Source organism: Microplitis demolitor, chromosome 9, assembly GCF_026212275.2.
Source record: "Microplitis demolitor isolate Queensland-Clemson2020A chromosome 9, iyMicDemo2.1a, whole genome shotgun sequence".
Taxonomy (NCBI): domain Eukaryota; kingdom Metazoa; phylum Arthropoda; class Insecta; order Hymenoptera; family Braconidae; genus Microplitis; species Microplitis demolitor.
Window position 1 is genome coordinate 15,893,477 of NC_068553.1, and position 17,314 is coordinate 15,910,790.

At 27.6% G+C, this 17,314-nt stretch overlaps 2 protein-coding genes across 2 annotated transcripts; both read right to left on the minus strand.

Annotated features, from left to right (window-relative positions):
* Nucleotides 1-4,943: 4,943 nt before the first annotated feature.
* On the minus strand, nt 4,944-7,567 carry LOC103573614 (uncharacterized). The gene is made up of 4 exons (XM_008552769.2): nt 7,332-7,567; nt 7,114-7,256; nt 5,956-6,055; nt 4,944-5,869 (listed from the first exon to the last, which is right to left on the minus strand). Exons 1-4 carry the CDS (start codon nt 7,448-7,450, stop codon nt 5,863-5,865), a joined length of 369 nt encoding a protein of 122 aa, XP_008550991.1. The 5' UTR covers nt 7,451-7,567; the 3' UTR covers nt 4,944-5,862.
* A 2,104-nt stretch (nt 7,568-9,671) lies between these two features.
* LOC103573615 (phosphatidylinositol-3-phosphatase SAC1) lies at nt 9,672-14,417 on the minus strand. The gene is made up of 8 exons (XM_053741778.1): nt 14,102-14,417; nt 13,846-13,937; nt 12,408-12,748; nt 11,590-11,701; nt 11,010-11,353; nt 10,468-10,845; nt 10,233-10,400; nt 9,672-10,135 (listed from the first exon to the last, which is right to left on the minus strand). The coding sequence occupies exons 1-8, from the start codon at nt 14,137-14,139 to the stop codon at nt 9,857-9,859; spliced, it is 1,752 nt and encodes a 583-aa protein (XP_053597753.1). The 5' UTR covers nt 14,140-14,417; the 3' UTR covers nt 9,672-9,856.
* Between the last annotated feature and the right edge of the window lie 2,897 nt (nt 14,418-17,314).

Consider the following 17,314-nt stretch of genomic DNA (forward strand, 5'->3'; position numbering starts at 1 on the left):
ATCTAGTCTTCTGATTCTTAAAAAGTATTGTTGCTAAATTTAAGTGATGATTCATCTCTAATAGCAATTTTATTAAGTATAGTTAAACTATTCCGGTTTGTTTAACCCGTAGGCCTTATTACCCTAGCGTAGTAAAATAAGGCCTATTCGTATGGTTTTTGTAAAAGTATAATTTTTTGTTTGTTTATGGTAAAAATTACCATTACTTGATTACATTTTATAGCTAATGTATTGAAATAAAGATTAATGATACATTTCAATAATTAAATGCAATATTTTCGATTCTATTCAAAATCTCCCTTAGCTAGGCCTTATTACCCGCCGGTACCTTATTTCTAGTTTTTCTTTTTTTTTTTTTTTTTAAATTGAATTGAGTAGTCGCGCTCCATATAACAATCTTGCCCAAATCTGGTCACAAACTTGATTTTGGCGTAATTTCAAAAATTTTGTTTTGACGCTTTTAACTAAGTTATATCTTATTTACAATTAGTACCAATTTACCCCAACCTAAGTCAAATTAAAGTCACATTGATTCAATTCGTAATGTGAAATTTTTCTTGGGACAAAAAACAATTTTTTTGAAGCAAGTAGAAATTTTTTGCGCTCAGAAATTTTTTTTTTTTTTGCGTAACTATAGATCTTGATACAGTCAAATCCATTAACTCGGACTGTTGATCTACAGAGAAGCAGTTCTTGAAATTTCCGAGTTAACGGATGCCCTTTCTCCCTTCAAAAGTAAACTATGACACATGCGCTCTTATGGTGTATATATAAATACACACAAACACATATAAACTTGTAGCATCGGGTAGCTCGTAGTGGGGATCAAGATTGAGGGGAAGTTCCAAGTTAATAGACCGACTGTACAAAGTTTCAAATCGCAAGTTTTGTACCAGACTTGAAAAAAACTTTGTGTTATGTTGTACTTGAAGAATTGTGTAAGAATATTGAAGATATCTTGCTCATGATGTATTGGTACAGAGACTTAAGCTCATTTTGCGTCAGAAATTACTTGCAGACACTAACGCATATCTTGCGCCAGATTTGCTCAAGAAGTCTCACCTTGCACCATTAATCTTATTTCTATCTCTGCCACTTTATCCCCTCCATCGGCATTTGATACAGGATCCTGGGGTATAAACTTACCGTAAATTGGATCCGCTAGTTTTTATTTGCTAATAATTTTTACCTATACTTTATTGGAATTAAGTTATCGTTCTGAAAAATTATTATTATGCTTTGCTGCTATAATGTTTATCGGACAGTAATTATTTTAATGGTATGTAGATAACATAATAGCAACCAATGTTATTATATTCTGTAAAAATAGAACGTAGAAGATACTGAAAATTTCTTCGCAAGCATATGTACGCAATTCGTTGAATCAATTGCACCCAACATTCAATCTTGCAGCTCTCCAACAATTTTAATAAAATTTTTCATAATCAGTCAATCGAGTTATCTTATAATATGATGGCAGTGTGGAAAATTTCAATGGTTCTTCTTTTAATAACAATAACCGGATCGGTCTCTAAAATTGTGAGATTTTCTGATCAAGAAAATGGTTGTGGTGGAAATTGGGTAAGTGAAATTTATTTTTTCCCAAACAATTGTTCAATTTTTCACAGAGTAATACATTTTTAGAGCTAATGTACACTGTAGAAAATTTTTTGACTCGGTATAGTAGAAATGAATCGTTAAAAAATTTTCACACCGTCAAGTGTATGAACGTGTAATTTATCATAATTTTGCGTTAACGAAAATAATGATAAAAATATTTGAATGTTCAAAATAATATTTAATATTTAAATGAAATTAATATAGTCATTGATTAAGTAATTAAAATTATTCAATGATCATTTGTTGCTCATATATAAAAATTATAACGAGTGACACGGAATGGTGTAAAAAAGTAGACTACACCGTGTTAAAATTTCACAGATGGATAATTTACACCATTATTTCATACTATTCGGACGTGTAGAATTCTCGGCCATTTTTACACCAAAATTTTCTACAGTGTATAGAAAATTTTTTGGCATTTATTAAAATAATGGAAAAAAAAAAATTTTATTTTGTTAGTGTCATCCTTGGGGTGGATACGATTGCTGCGAGGGTTATATGTGCTCAAGAACTGCTTTCCAAGGACATTGTATAGAAGGTCCAGCTTAGTGTCAATTTACTAAAAAATTTCTATCACAAATTTAATCAAAGTTTAATATATAATCGGTATTCTAATAACAAAAAAAAAATTTTGATTGATATGTAATAGTCTTTGTATATATAAATATATTAGATCTTAAAATTGGCCATGGCTGCAAGGCTGATCATACATGATCATATGTAAATATATATAAGTAAAAGATTAACAATTAATGCCGTCCAAATTATTTTTCACAAATTAAAGCTTTTGTCACAACATAAGGGAGGGGGGGGGGGCATAGTGGGCCCCTAAAAATTTTCTATGTGTCAATTAATTCGGACGGATAATAAGCTTATCGGAATTTTTTATATAATGAGGGCTTAAATGGACCACCAAAACTGTTCATTAAAAATAATTAATTAGGAGAGTTAAAGTTATATCGCAGCAGACTATTAAAATGATTTTTTATATTATTAAAATACAATTGTTTTATAGTTATTTGCAAATATCACACGTGTAAAGAATGAAAAATATCAAATCCGAAATTTTTCATGGGTCCACTTTGCCCCTAATTTTCGATTTTTCAATTTTAATGGACGCTGTATACTCAAGTGAAAATAAGTATCAATGGTCTAAAAAAAAAGTAAACGCGTAAAAAAATTAATGATATAATTATTTTCCTTAGGGGGCCCACTTTGCCCCCCTTTCCCCTACATAATATATCAAGGCTCGATACACTAATCTATTATAATCTATTAACGGCCCTCAGTTTAATTTATCGAAAATTTCCATTCGGTTGCCGAGAAAATTTGGACAAAGCCTCCATTTACTGTACATGTGCAACCAGAACAATTCCCCGTTCATTAACTCAGGTGCAAAAAAAAATATATATATTTAATCAGATAGATATGATCAAGACTAATCACGAATTGACCCATTTACATGTTTGTTTTTGGCAACATTATGGCCAGTTTTGGACACTTAAAAAATTTTGATAAAGTAACTTGTAAAATTCGTAATGACATAATTCATTTTGCAAATGTGTTCGGAGTTCCTTTTATCACATGATTGCAATAGGAGTTTTTTTTCATACTTTTTCATTAAATGAAATAAAGTATTAAATATCCAAAAACGGAGCAGTGGCCACAAATCGTACTTTTACCCTACACTGAAAAAAATAATTTCTTAACACAAATATCTATTACTTTCTCAAAGAAAGTTTTTACTTGTGTCGAGAAACTCTTCTTTTCTGTGTATATTTCTATGCATGAATAAAATATATACTTTAGATTCAATCACATATTTCTAGGAAATTTAAATATCATGGAAACAGCCACTCTGATTTTATAGTTAAAGCTATTTTTTTTCCAACATATAATATAAATATATCAATATAAACTAGATAATTTTTTTGCATTACAGAATTGGGTTAAAGACAAAACGATATGATGGAGATTAAAGATAAGGTTCGTGTAGTAATAGAGAAAATATCACGCAAAACCCACGAGGGAAAGAGTATATTGTGTTGAAATAAACTTCCATGTCTCCTTTTAGCTTTTATACCGGAACCAATAGACACCAATGGACATTACCCACCTCTATCTACCCATGCTACTCAATATATAGGATATAACATAAATATATATTGGGGCTATACTGAGAATACTTAAAAGAGTCGTCAGTAATTTTCCTCAAGTAATCGTTTTTTTCTTTTTTTATTGTTGTAATATATATATATATATATATATATATATATATATATATATATTTTTTACTAGTGTATATATATGTATATATATATATTTATAAGGGAGAGGGGAACAAAATGGGGTACTCATTTTTTTTTAAATGTTTTTTAAAAATTCAAAAATCACTTGTAATTATAATTGAGTATTATTTTGAATTTTTTTTCACCGTTTTCGAAAAATTTTGTTTTTGTAAAAAAATAGTGAGAAATCAATTTGATTTTTTTTATTATCAATTTACAATAAAAGAACTCGGTGTCAAATTACTTGAGATGTATTTCAATAATCAACTTTAAAATATTTACAATTTTTTAAATTTAATTAATTTTTAATAATTTTTGAATCTATTACTTTAAGCAAAATATTATTGATTTTTTAAAAATATCTTCTTTGGAATTAAAAGTAACTTAAATCTTTTACTTTGAAGTTAATAATAAATAGTGATTAGCAAATAAAAAATTACCAATTTAAAGTCGGTAGTCAAACTTTTTCAAAAATCGAAAGTGTCAGTCGAAAAATGTTAATGACTTGTTTTATGATAAAAACTATTAAAAATTTTTTTTCCTTCGCATCCAATAATTACGTGAAATTTCATTTTTCTTTATGTAAATTACTTACATGAAAATTTAATTTCATCAAATTTATTTAATATCCAGAAATTTTTTTTCACCTTTTTTAGAGAGTCCCCATTTTGCCCGCAAAAAATGAAATATTTCTTTTGACGACAGCTAAAAGTTTTCTCTATTCGAATATCATTAAAAAAAAAAAGAAAATATTTGAGTCTCCCCCCTCCCCTCCCGTATATGTAATGCACAATTGATAATACTCAACATAATTACATTTAAGCTTACGTAAATTGATGACATTTGAAAGAATAAGTGCCGTATTACGGACAGAGTATAGAAACTGGACAATGTTGACAATGTGCAGGCAATATCTGTTGAATTCAATACAGCAAATTAATTAATATATTTCAATCAATTTTATTTAAATTATTATTCAAACCTTCAGATAGAGTTAATCCAATTATCATTTTTTTTTTTCATTTTTGAATCTTGTTATTATTAATCAATTAATAATATATCAGAATATAATTAATATTCGTGTGGTAATTAATTATATAAGAGGTAAATAACGTTGTATAACAATTAAATGCTCATTAAATGCTAAATGTGTGTTAGCAATAACAGTTATATATACATATATATTCAAACACAAATAACTCGAGCGTTATGACGACGAGCTTTTAACGGTAATTAACTCATGTTTGTATGTGATAAATATATATTTAGTGACTTGATACTTTCATGCTAGATTTTATAATTATTGTATTTTAATAATTTATTATTTAAAAATTTATTGATATTTTATTCGAGATTTCATAAGTATCGATATAAATATGACGTAGTTTGTATGATCGTTGATTTTCCGTTACATTATCATAATTAATACAATTCAAAATTTTTGAAATATATAGAATAGGAGAACTCAGTGCAAAATGAGACTATTTTTGAGATAAAATTTTTTTTTTTTTTTTTTAAATCCTCAATTGTGTAAAAAATTTTCGGCGTTGATCAGTCCGGAAGTGCGGACAGTTTAAAATTTCAAGTGAAAACAAATTTTTTTTTAAGACTATGGCCCGTTTTACCTCAGAGTTAGATTTTCCCAGTTCTCATTAAAACAAACTTTTAAAGTTTTTTTTTCTTTATGGAAAATTTATAATTTTTCACACGGGTTCAATTTACCCCATTATTTTCTACAAACCTTAATTAGATATTTTCAAATAAAAATCAATTTTTTTTTGTTTTAAAAATTGCATGTCATTTTGTTCAGACACACGGAAAATGAAGTGTCTCATTTTACCCCAGATTCGCCGACAAATAAATATTAAGAAAATAAATTTCTATGATATATTTTAGAACTTTCATATACAATTATAAACATTTTCTATATTATGTTTGCATCTACACTTTTTCAATACCTAGTGAATCAAAAATATTTTGTTGATTAGAAATTCAATAATTATTATTATTATTGTTTGTAATTAAAGTTGAAATTTTTGATTACCTATTGTTGAATGACTCGTAACATTCTCTCACTATTTGTGACATAGTGTTTAAATTATTGACATCCGCTGGTACAAATCTTACCTCCGTTAAAACACGATCTTAAAAAAAAAGTTACATATATTTATGAACTATTGCCCATAATTTCTAGGAAGAGTTTTCATAACTATGGAAACAATTCCTATAATTACAGTAATCGTTCCTATATTACATGGTAATTAAAGTATAGTAATACAGTACTACCTTAGTAAGTTACGACCTTACACTATTACGAATTTTCTCATTTTTACAACCCGTGCTTAACCCTAAACCACCAAAAAAAATTTTCGAACTACCTGAAACCCTCATGTTACATTTCAGTTTCATAGTGTGTGTGTGAGAGTATGTTTATTGTATTTTATAAAGTAGCTGATCATTTCATGAGATTTTGAGGGGTAATGTGGACATGTAAAAATTGTAAAAAATATACAATCGATAAATTTTGAGTTAATTTAGTTTATTAGACTTTAAGATAACCCATCCAGCCGTTACTTAAGTTTTAAATTAATATCAGATTTAATATTAATCATAAAACAAATGAATATTTAAAATTTCTAATATTATTTACTTAATCATTATTTTTTTTCTAATAAAACAATCGTTAAAAATTTATTTATTTAAGAAAAAATTTATTTGACTCATTATTGCAAGTAAAATTAAATAATAATTATTTATATTGATTTCGAGAAATGAAAAATTAAATGTTACTGATAAATTTTTTTGCCTGGATTTACAGACACTAACGATCCCTCACACCTACATACCCTTCCTAGCTCCAGGTCAATCGAGACTAATACTTTTATTGCCCCTTAAACTATTACGACGGTCCCAAATCGTCGTAACTTACTAAGATAGTATTGTAGTTACCATAATATCATTATATACTGTAGGAAATTATAGGAATCATTACCATAATGCCTGGTAAGGTTTACTACAGTATTTGTTAACGATTACTATAATAATAGAATTTTTTCTCTACGTACTGTAAAAAATTTCCGGAGTAAAAGCAGATTAAATCCGGAATATGTATTTATTTAATTTCTTTGAAGTAAAATTCGCGTTTAAAAGTTTCGATTGCCCTGAGCAATAATCAAATAATAAAAAATATTTCAATACTTACTAATCAGATTAATATCAATGTCGACCATAATACTAAGATATAACTGTCGAGGTTCGTTGTCTTGCGAGATTTCGGGAAGAACAATTTGATAGTATTCAAAAGAAAATCCTTTTTGCGAACCATCACTTATCCATATCAATCCTCTTAAACCAAAAAAAATATATTTCCATTAATTATTTAAATAATTTAATTAAATTTTTTGACTTATCGGTATATACTTTTTAGTTATATAGAGTGTTCCACTTCCTATTACTCTATCATTCGTATAAACTGTTATATTTTGTTCAACATGTTGAATATTTTGTTCAGGGACTTCAACATTATAAAGACGCACCATTTTATTGATTGGCGATAATTTGTTGGGTGATCAAAATAAATCAATCTTGTCCTTAAAAAATTATTAGGAGTTATAAAAATACAATTAATAATTAAACTCATTAATCTACTTATGATTCATTTATATATTGAAAAATAAGTAGACAATTGTAATTGTGTACTTTTTATAGTAACAACTTATTAAATGGACGATATATATCTATAGTAAGATATGACATTGTCAATCTATTGTTTCATTTTGTCAGTTTTAATGTTATTAGCAACTAGAATAACTCGATGAAGAAATGATCTCTGGTCGGAAAATTTGATCTGCTTTAAATCAAATAAAAAATTTAGTTACGTCTATTTAATTTTACTTTTTAGTTGTATTTAATTAACATGTAGAATTTAATCAAGTTTGGCCCATACTATTCTTTATTCATATATACTATTTTTAGACTTGTTTTCAATAATTTTTGGTCTGGTTTCAGTCGCCTCTAGATCATAATCAGATTTGGGTAGGCCTTTCACGCTTGTCCCGTTTACCAAATTATTCAAATCTCGATGATACATATCCTAATTATTTTAATTCTTATAACACATATATTTGATGATACACATGTTAAATGATTCACCCACTATTTTATTTTCACATACAATTTTTAATTTTTCTCCAATTTTTAATAATTTATTTTTCAAATATTTAAATTTACCGCGCAAGTAATAAGAAAAATTAACAAATTATTAATAAAAAATGAAAAATGTAGAGCATACTTTTTAGTCTAATTAATATAATTATTGATACATATAAATTTTAATGAAATTATTAAATTTCAATTTTGAAATTTCGCGCCAAAATAGCGCCACTGCGCTCCACTGTATTAAACGTTCATTTTTTTACTAAAGTGGGGGGAGTCGATGAATCGCAAAATCGATTGCTTACTATCAACTGACGGTTCGATAGCGACAGTCAGTATCATCGAAAATGGCAGTTGTAGTCCAGATGCTTAGTTGCGTTTAAATTGAAACACAGTATCGCTGTTAATTCGCGAAATTATCTATAAAATTTATTGCTTATAATAATTATTTAATTAAAATGTGTAGTGTTTGTAAAATTTAAATTGTGCAAAGTGTCTGTGATGTCGTTAAGTGATAAGTGTTCAGTGCTAGTGTAAAGTGTTGCTGGCTGATGTCTTCCAAATTCCTGAGCAAAATCATCTGGCATCGTCTGGTGGGAAATAGCAGTCAAGTGACGTTTGTATAGCTGTAATACACTTGGAGCAATTTAATTCAAATCTCCAAGTGTATTAGGACACCCTTCTGCGCATTATTTCCCCACCAAGGTTTGTTCAAACACTCAAGTGTTTTCTTTTTAATACTTTAAATATTTTTCTATTACATTCTGCCGCCATTTTATTTCAACGTGAGAATTTTAATTTTTCTTCAGTTCTAATAATTTATTTTTCAACTATTCAAATTTACGGTGCAAGCAGTAAGAACAATTGATAAAAATTATAAATTTCGAGTATATTTTTTTGTCTAATTAATAGAATTATTGATACAAATAGATTCTGATAAAATTTTGAGATTTTGCGCCAAGTTAGCGCCACTGCGCGGCGCTGTAGTCGGCGTTCAAATTTTTGTTAAAGGAGGAGCGGTCGAACGATTGCAAAATCGATTGCTTTGTATCAACTGGCGGTTCGATAGCGACAGTCAGTATCATCGAAAATGGCAGTAGTAGTCGCGATCCTTCTTTACGTTTGAAATGAAACACAGTATTACGGTTAAGTCGTGTAAAATTGTGCAGTGATTGTAAAATTCATCTTTTATTAATTTAAATTGTGTAAAGTGTCTATGGTGTAGTTAAGTGTTCAGTGTTCAGTGCTAGTGTAAAGTGTTGCTGGCTGATGCTGATGTCTTTTAAGTTCCTGAGCAAAATCATCTGGTATCGTCTGGTGGGAAATAGCAGTCAAGTGACGTTTTTTAGCTGCAATACACTAGGAGCAATTTAATTCAAATCTCCAAGTGTATTAGGACACCCTTCTGCATATTATTTTCCGCCAAGGTTTGTTCAAACACTCAAGTGTTTTTTTTTTTTTTTTCAATTTTTTAAATATTTTTCTATCATGTTCTGCCGCCATTTTATTTTAATCTACGATTTAAAATTTTTCTCCAATTGATAATAATTTATTTTTCAAATATTTAAATTTACCGCGAAAATAATAATTAGTAAAATACAGATAAAGTTTTAGTTGATGGACTTTATATATTTTTCCCACAAAGTATTATCTAATTTACATACATTTATCTTCTTAATAATTATAAAAAAATTTTATTTATTGTTATTAACACTCGTCAAGTTGACAACAAGTTAATTATTGACGAACTATTGCTATCGCAAATAAAATTAAATGCTATTATATATAAACTATAACAATTTTGGTTTGTCGACATATTGTCGGCCATGATGAATTATTGTTGCAAAAGTACCAGCAACCATTGCACCCCAAAAGAGCATATAAAGTAGTACTTCAGTTGAATATTTTGACGGAAGTATAACATGGGCAATTAACATTGAAGATGCAACCAAAAGTACTAATGGGAATGTTGCATATCTCCAGTTACGTTCGTAATCTAGCGGACATTTTAATTGCATACATTCGCCATCTTGTACAACGTATCGACCCAAAAATAAATTTAATGCGTCCTGTAATAAAATTATCATAAATAACATATGTATATATTTTACTCGGTCTAATATTTTTATAATACAACAGAATATTAAATTTATTTAAATATTTTACCTGACGGAAACCATCAGCGAAATTATTTTTGTAATATCTTGTTAAACTGTTTATACCATCTCTCAACGCCCCCATTCGAGTTCGTTTACCAGTACGCGTAAAATCTGTTTTTAATGCACCAGTACCAGAATATTGAATACTTATAACATCAGCATTATCAGCCCAAACCTACAAAATAAAATTATAAAATTTGAAATAAAATAAAAATTCAAATTAATTCGTGTTTGTCGCTTACTTCTTTAAATAATTTTTCAAAAGACGGATGTTCTTCAATCCTTCTGAGAATACCAAGTTTATTTAGAGCATCTACAAGTGCTCGTTTGGCTAACATACTTTGAACAACATTTGTACGGTCTAAACAATCAATACAGTTTGTACGAAAGACTCCTTCTTGTACAGAAAGTAATGATCCGTCTCTTGATAACAAAAAATATCCCATTTGTTCTTGATCATGAGATAATCTATCCATTAAAATATTTAAACGGTCCCATCGCATGTGTCTGCATTCCGCGTGAAAATCAAATGCTTCATATCGTACATTTTGGTTGCCAATCCTTGATACAACTGAACGAAATTCTTTTTCCAAAACATTTTCCGCTCCACGATGATCAATCTATTAAAAAAAAAATCACAGGAGCATGGTTTTAAAAAATACATCTTTTAGATGCTACAATGCACACAGAAAAGAAAACAATTTCTTGGCTCAAGGAAATTTTTTTCACTCCAAGAAATTCATTTTTTCTGTGCAAAAAAAAAAAATGAATAGTCATTAAGTACCAAGTTAACTAATATTTGTTTGCCATAGTGAAATATTTGTGCATCTAAATGTCTAGAAGAAGCGATCTGATGATTTTCATGATTAGATAATTGTGGCTTAGGTTTATATTTAAGATTCGGCTCTTGTTGCCAAAATAATGGTATTGATCCTCTTATTTGAACAAAAGAACTACGGTCTCCATTAACTTCAATTAATTGTTCAGTTTCAACGTAATTTGAAACATTACCATTAGTGTCTATTCCACGGGAAAATAATCTTGTTCCCGCACGATGAACGCTACGTCGTGATACTATTCCCCAATTGAATGGGATTCCATTTATAACAACAGTATTCAAAGAAATAACTGTTATCAATATTTAAAGTTAAAGAATCCATCGTAATTTAATTAATTAAGACGTCTTGGGTTCCCCCTCATTTTATCTCAGAAATTACGTCTGGGACAAAATAATCTCAGTAAAAACATCTCATATTTTTACATTGAGATATCAGTTACTGAGATATTTCACCTGATATATTATGACTGAGATATAAAGAGGGGTCATTACGTCATTGCATTTTAATACGTTTGTAAAAGGATACATCCATGTATAATTGGTAAACAAAACTTTGAATGTTCTGATCTAGATGATAACTCCTGTAGTAAATATGCATTCCATATAAAACGAGAATCAGCTCGATCATGTAGTGGCATCTGTTTATAAAATATATTGATAATTGAAATTATGAATATTATTCAAGGTTTTGAAATATTAAAATCTTTAGGATAAAAATCTTTCGATTGCTGCAAGAACTATTCAAATCAGCATTATGACGTAGCTCCAAAACCTCTCTATCCAGAACAACTCTCCTCAAGTTCAAGCTTTACTCCGAAACTTCTATTCAATGACAAGACTATCCGAAATAACACTATTCATTATTGACTCAGCAAAAAAATCATCGGTCAGTGAAAAAACACATGAATTTCCATGTTAATTAACATGTTTTAATTAATGATGATTTTTCAATTGAATCGATAATGAATAAAATTATTTCGGGTAGCATTGTCATTAAATAGAAGTTTCGGAGTTAAGTTTGAGCTTGAGACGAGTTCTGAATAGAAATTTTAGTTTACGATAGATATATTTTAGGTTGAGAAATGCTATGGAGTTATCTGTGTATAGAGAAGTTTCTAGAGCGACTTGTCATAGTGCCTTCAAATCTGTTGATTAGTTTCAAAGTTGTAAGAAGTTTACACACACTAACACACATACATACAGACACTTGGATATCATTCTGAAAATGGTAAGAATAGCTTCCTAAGACCTCAAAACGTCGACATCTTATGAAAACTCGATTTTCGAAAATTTTGAATATTCATAGCGGGAAATTTAAAAATTTTATAAAATAAATATATAAACCTGAAGAAATTCTGGTGTCGTATTATGCAATCTCTGCATTGTATGACTAATATCATAAGTATAACTAAAGTAAAAATATGGAGTGTTTAAAACAGATTTAATCATTTCTAAATAAGTTGTATTATTTTCAATCTGCTTATCAGTCAAATGCAAATCTGATTTTGAATATGGTATTATATCTGTCGCATTTATTTGGAATATCTGCTGCCCTGCTATAGTTCCAATTCTTTTGGCATCAGTGATTATTATTAAATATCGGGACGATAGTAATTTTATTGTTCCTACAATACCCCATATTTTTCGTCTAATAGCTGTCTGCGGTATTTGATTTGCTGTACCCACTGAAAATAAATATTTCATTATTATCTTAATTTGAAATCTTGCCCAGATCAATTTCATATAATGATAAATTCATAAGTAGGTGACAGTAATTCAAAAATTATAATTTCATTTTCACCATAAATTTGACATTTCATCCCTTTCTTCAATAACCATTTAATATTACAATCACATGGTACAAAAATAAAGGGACAATACGTCAAATTTATGGTCAAAATTAAATTATAATTTTGGAATTACACAGTTAGAAATTTTGTGTTAAATTCAAAACAAATCGTCTGTTGCAGTCTACACAAATGTTTGTGTTAATTCAACACATTGCGTTAGTGTTGATCTATAATACGAATTTTATGTTAAATAATTGAACACAAACTCTGTTATTTTGACAGAAAATTTAGGTAAATTTAACAGACTTTTCGTGTTAAAATTAACTAATAAATATAAGCACATAATCTAACCAACTCAAGTATACTGATCTACCCTCAGTACAACTTTTGTCAATTTAGCAAACAATTAGTTCGATTTTCGGTGATTTTTCTAAAAAACAGAGCTATGAATTATCCTCCCGTAAAATGAGAATAAAAAATCATTGAACCTGATGAGAAAAATATTAAAGTTATCTATGATTATATTTAATTGTAAATCAATTATAATCCAAGTTTCCTTGCAGACAATGCTGCTACAATGCTTTGCTTGGTTATAGTAATGAAGAAACGCGCGGGAGTGTTTAGCTAAACACCACAAATTTAGTGTTAATTTTCGAATCACACAGAAATGTGTTACATTACAGATTTTCTAATTATTTAACATAAAAAATCAGTTAAAGTAAAATAACACAAACGGTTTATGTTGTATTAACAGATTTCTGTGTTGAAAATCAATACAAATAATTTAACCAAATTTTTTAACACAAGTACTCAAAATTTCTAACCGCCCTGATTAAAAAAACGATTCAAAAGTATTTAAAAATTTTTATCTAATCGTTTTAAATCGTTTCTGTTAATAAGAGTATGTGCTGTCCACCTCCCTACGAATTTATCATTTCATTATTATATTCATCATAGAATAATATAGTCATAGTAATATATTTATTAAGTACCTTGAGTAAATATATGCTGATTCACTCGATCAATAATTAATAATACTTTCGCAGTGACAGCTTCAACATAAAATTTTTCATTGGTCGTATATCTGTAATTAATATAAAAAATTAAATATTTAATTACTAAATTAAATTACATGTATATTTATATTATTTTTTAAGGAATTTTAAAAAAATAATTATCTTTAAATTTACTGTCAAAATCAATAGTATTGGAGTAAAAATAAATAAATAGTCTAGTAAAAATACTTACAAAAATAAATCATCGTAAACATCTGTATTTGAAGTCATGTTGGAATCAACTGAATTTTTTAAAATCAATCGCAAATATATATTTTACTGCAATATAAAAAAAATCCTCGTTCAAGCAGCATCAATCGAGGAACTTAAATGTCATTAATATTTTTTTTTTTTTTTTTGTTTCAAGTCTGCAATTATTGTAAGAAAAATAATAATTAATAATTACGAGCTATGAGTATTAATATTTTACTATTTAAAAAAAAGTCATCGTGTCATATTTTTTTACACCACAATGACGTATAATCACATAACAGATATAGGTAACTACTAAATTTATGCATGACATCTTACAGATATATGTCAGTATATAATCCGGTAATTAGTCGGCAATAATGTTAAGCCCTCAGGTGCCTCCACCTGTTAATTAATTAGTGAACTTGAAATACATAAATAGGCGCGCATTTAAATTCCATTTGAAATTTATATATTAAGATCTTACAACTCTTATTACGTCTTATCAATATTTGGTCAATAATTTAAATAATGATAAGTCGTTGCACATATTTATTAAATTATATATTTAAATTACAAGAAAGTTTAAATAAATAGATAAATCATTATATTGTATTCAAAGAAATATAAATATATTTTGAGTGGTCTTGGAAAGTTTCCTGTCACCCGATACAGTCGAACTCAATTAATTCGAATAGTTAATCCACGGAGGAGCGGAAATTTTTTAGAATTTCCGAGTTATCGAATTCCCCTTCTTCCTAAATTTTAATTTTTAATTTTATTAAATTTTTGTAGCCCAATCTATGGCTTAACTTTTTTTCACTCAAACAGTTTGAAAATACTAGTGTGAAAAAGTATTATTGAGCTCTGGGCTCAAAAACAGCGGGATGTTTTGGAAGTGACAACAGGATTAAACTGATTTCAAATTTTTTAATTTGTTAATTATAAAAAATGTGATGTAATAATATACAAAAGTATATAAATACTTATTTATTATTATTATAATTTATTAGCAGCTCAGAATATTGAGCTCACCTTTCTTTGATGGTGATTCATGGGAAGGTGTACGTATAATTGAAACAAGAATCGGTTTATTTTTTAATCGTAATCATAATATATAAACTTCGTTTAAAGATGATAGAAACAACACCGTAAACGGAACCGCCATCATCATTAATAAATATTGCAATCATTTATTATTACATCAAATTACTATCGATGTCAAGCTAAAGTGGCTATTAGGGTAGTTTAGGACAGACGTGTATATATAATAATAAAAAAAAAAAAATAATAATAAATAAAATATGAAGCAAAAAAATAGTTATGCAAAAAAAAGGCAGCTAAATTTTTTATGAATTATCAGTTTCCAGCTCTTATTTTTTTTCAGTAATTATAATTAAACAAAAAAAAACGAAAGCTTTTTTGACTTTTAATTGCAGATGAAAACAAAATTTTTTTTAGTATTGGTTTAAAAAAAAAACATTGAAGAATAAAAAAAAAAGTAATGATTCTTCCATTTAAAATGAAATCAAATATAATAAAAGATAGAGAAAATAGAGAAAAATAAAAAAAAAACAGTTTCACTCTCGTCGTTACACGTTGAAAAATAATTTGAAATTGGAGTAAAAAATAATTTTAAAAAGCGGTCGATAAATGGCGCCCCGACATGCTAGATAATAATAAAGACAATAAAAAACAAAAATATAGCCGCTATATTTTTTTGTGAATTGTCAGTTTTCGATTTATATTAATTGTAATGAAACCAAAAAGTTTTGAATAGTGGTTTTCATAAGAGTTCTTCTGTTTAAGAATTAAAGTGTAATAAAAAAAAATAGATCAATCGGTTATGTATTTTTTTAGTTAATGTGTTTACCAACATCCCTACATACTGACGGACATCACAGGATTTGTTTATATTTTTTCTTTTTTTTTTTTTTTTTCAATCATTATTTTTAAAAAAAGAGACTTGAAATTATATTTGTTTTATTCCTTAATAAATTATCTTTGAAATGGTATGAATATTAATCTTGTTGAGTATATTTGAACGAGTGTAAAATGTTTTCTACGTGAGTAAATGAGCTCGGATCGAGAAAGCGTTGGTAGAACACATCTCATTGCTTCGCAAATGAGTTGTGCAAAAAATATTAGATTTTTTTGAATTACCCTAATGTATAAACACATATAATTCCATATTATATGATCTTATATATAATCATATATAATCAGATAAAATCATTTTTTATCGGGGAAGAAGTTTATGGTTTATTACAGACAATTGTGTATAATTTACAAAGATTCTCAACTGATGAAGAAATCGCAATAATCGCAGCTTTGATCAATTTAGAATTTACCAATAAAAAAGTAGTAACAAATTATCGAGTAATATTGAGAAGAGTGACTGTGCAGAATTTACAAAATATTTGATTAGTCTTTGACAATTGATGAAGCAGATAATATATTTTATCAAGTTAAGAATTATTATACCAAGATTAATTAGTAAATTATCGAATCGTTTCCTTACAAGATGTGCCATTTTTTAGTAAATATGAGAGAGAATTTTATATAAAATTTAACGAAAATTTTTGTCTCAGTCGCCCCATCTATGATCAAAAGTAAGTTGAAAGTTAACCGAAAATTGGAAAATTAATCGGAAAAAAATTATTATTTTCCGATTTAATCTGATTGAAAAATTTAAATCGGACTTTATCGGAAAATGATAAATATTTTTTCCGATTAAATCCGATTTAAATTTAATCAGATACTTGGAATGTTTGTTTCCGGTTAAATCTGATAGAAATTCGATTGAGTTTCAATCAGATTTAATTGGAGTTTTAAATCAGGACTCATGTTAACAAAAAAGTTCGACTTTATACGAAATTTAGACTGATGCCAGACATTATACAATATTAGCACTTAATAAGATGTTTACTTATATTATATATTATTTTTTAAAACAATATTATTAATAAACAATATTTAAAACACACATGTGTCTAATAAACATTATATCGAAATATTTTTGACAATTGAACTAATTCATACATAAATATTCGATAATTATTGTTAACAATGACAATGCCATTCAAGGTTTTTTGATACGTAAATATTCAAATGTATTATAATACTTCAAGGTTTTTACTGTATTCATTTATTGCATATCATCATAATTAAATTAAAACATAAAAGTCATTTCTTAAATTACCATCCGGTGTTT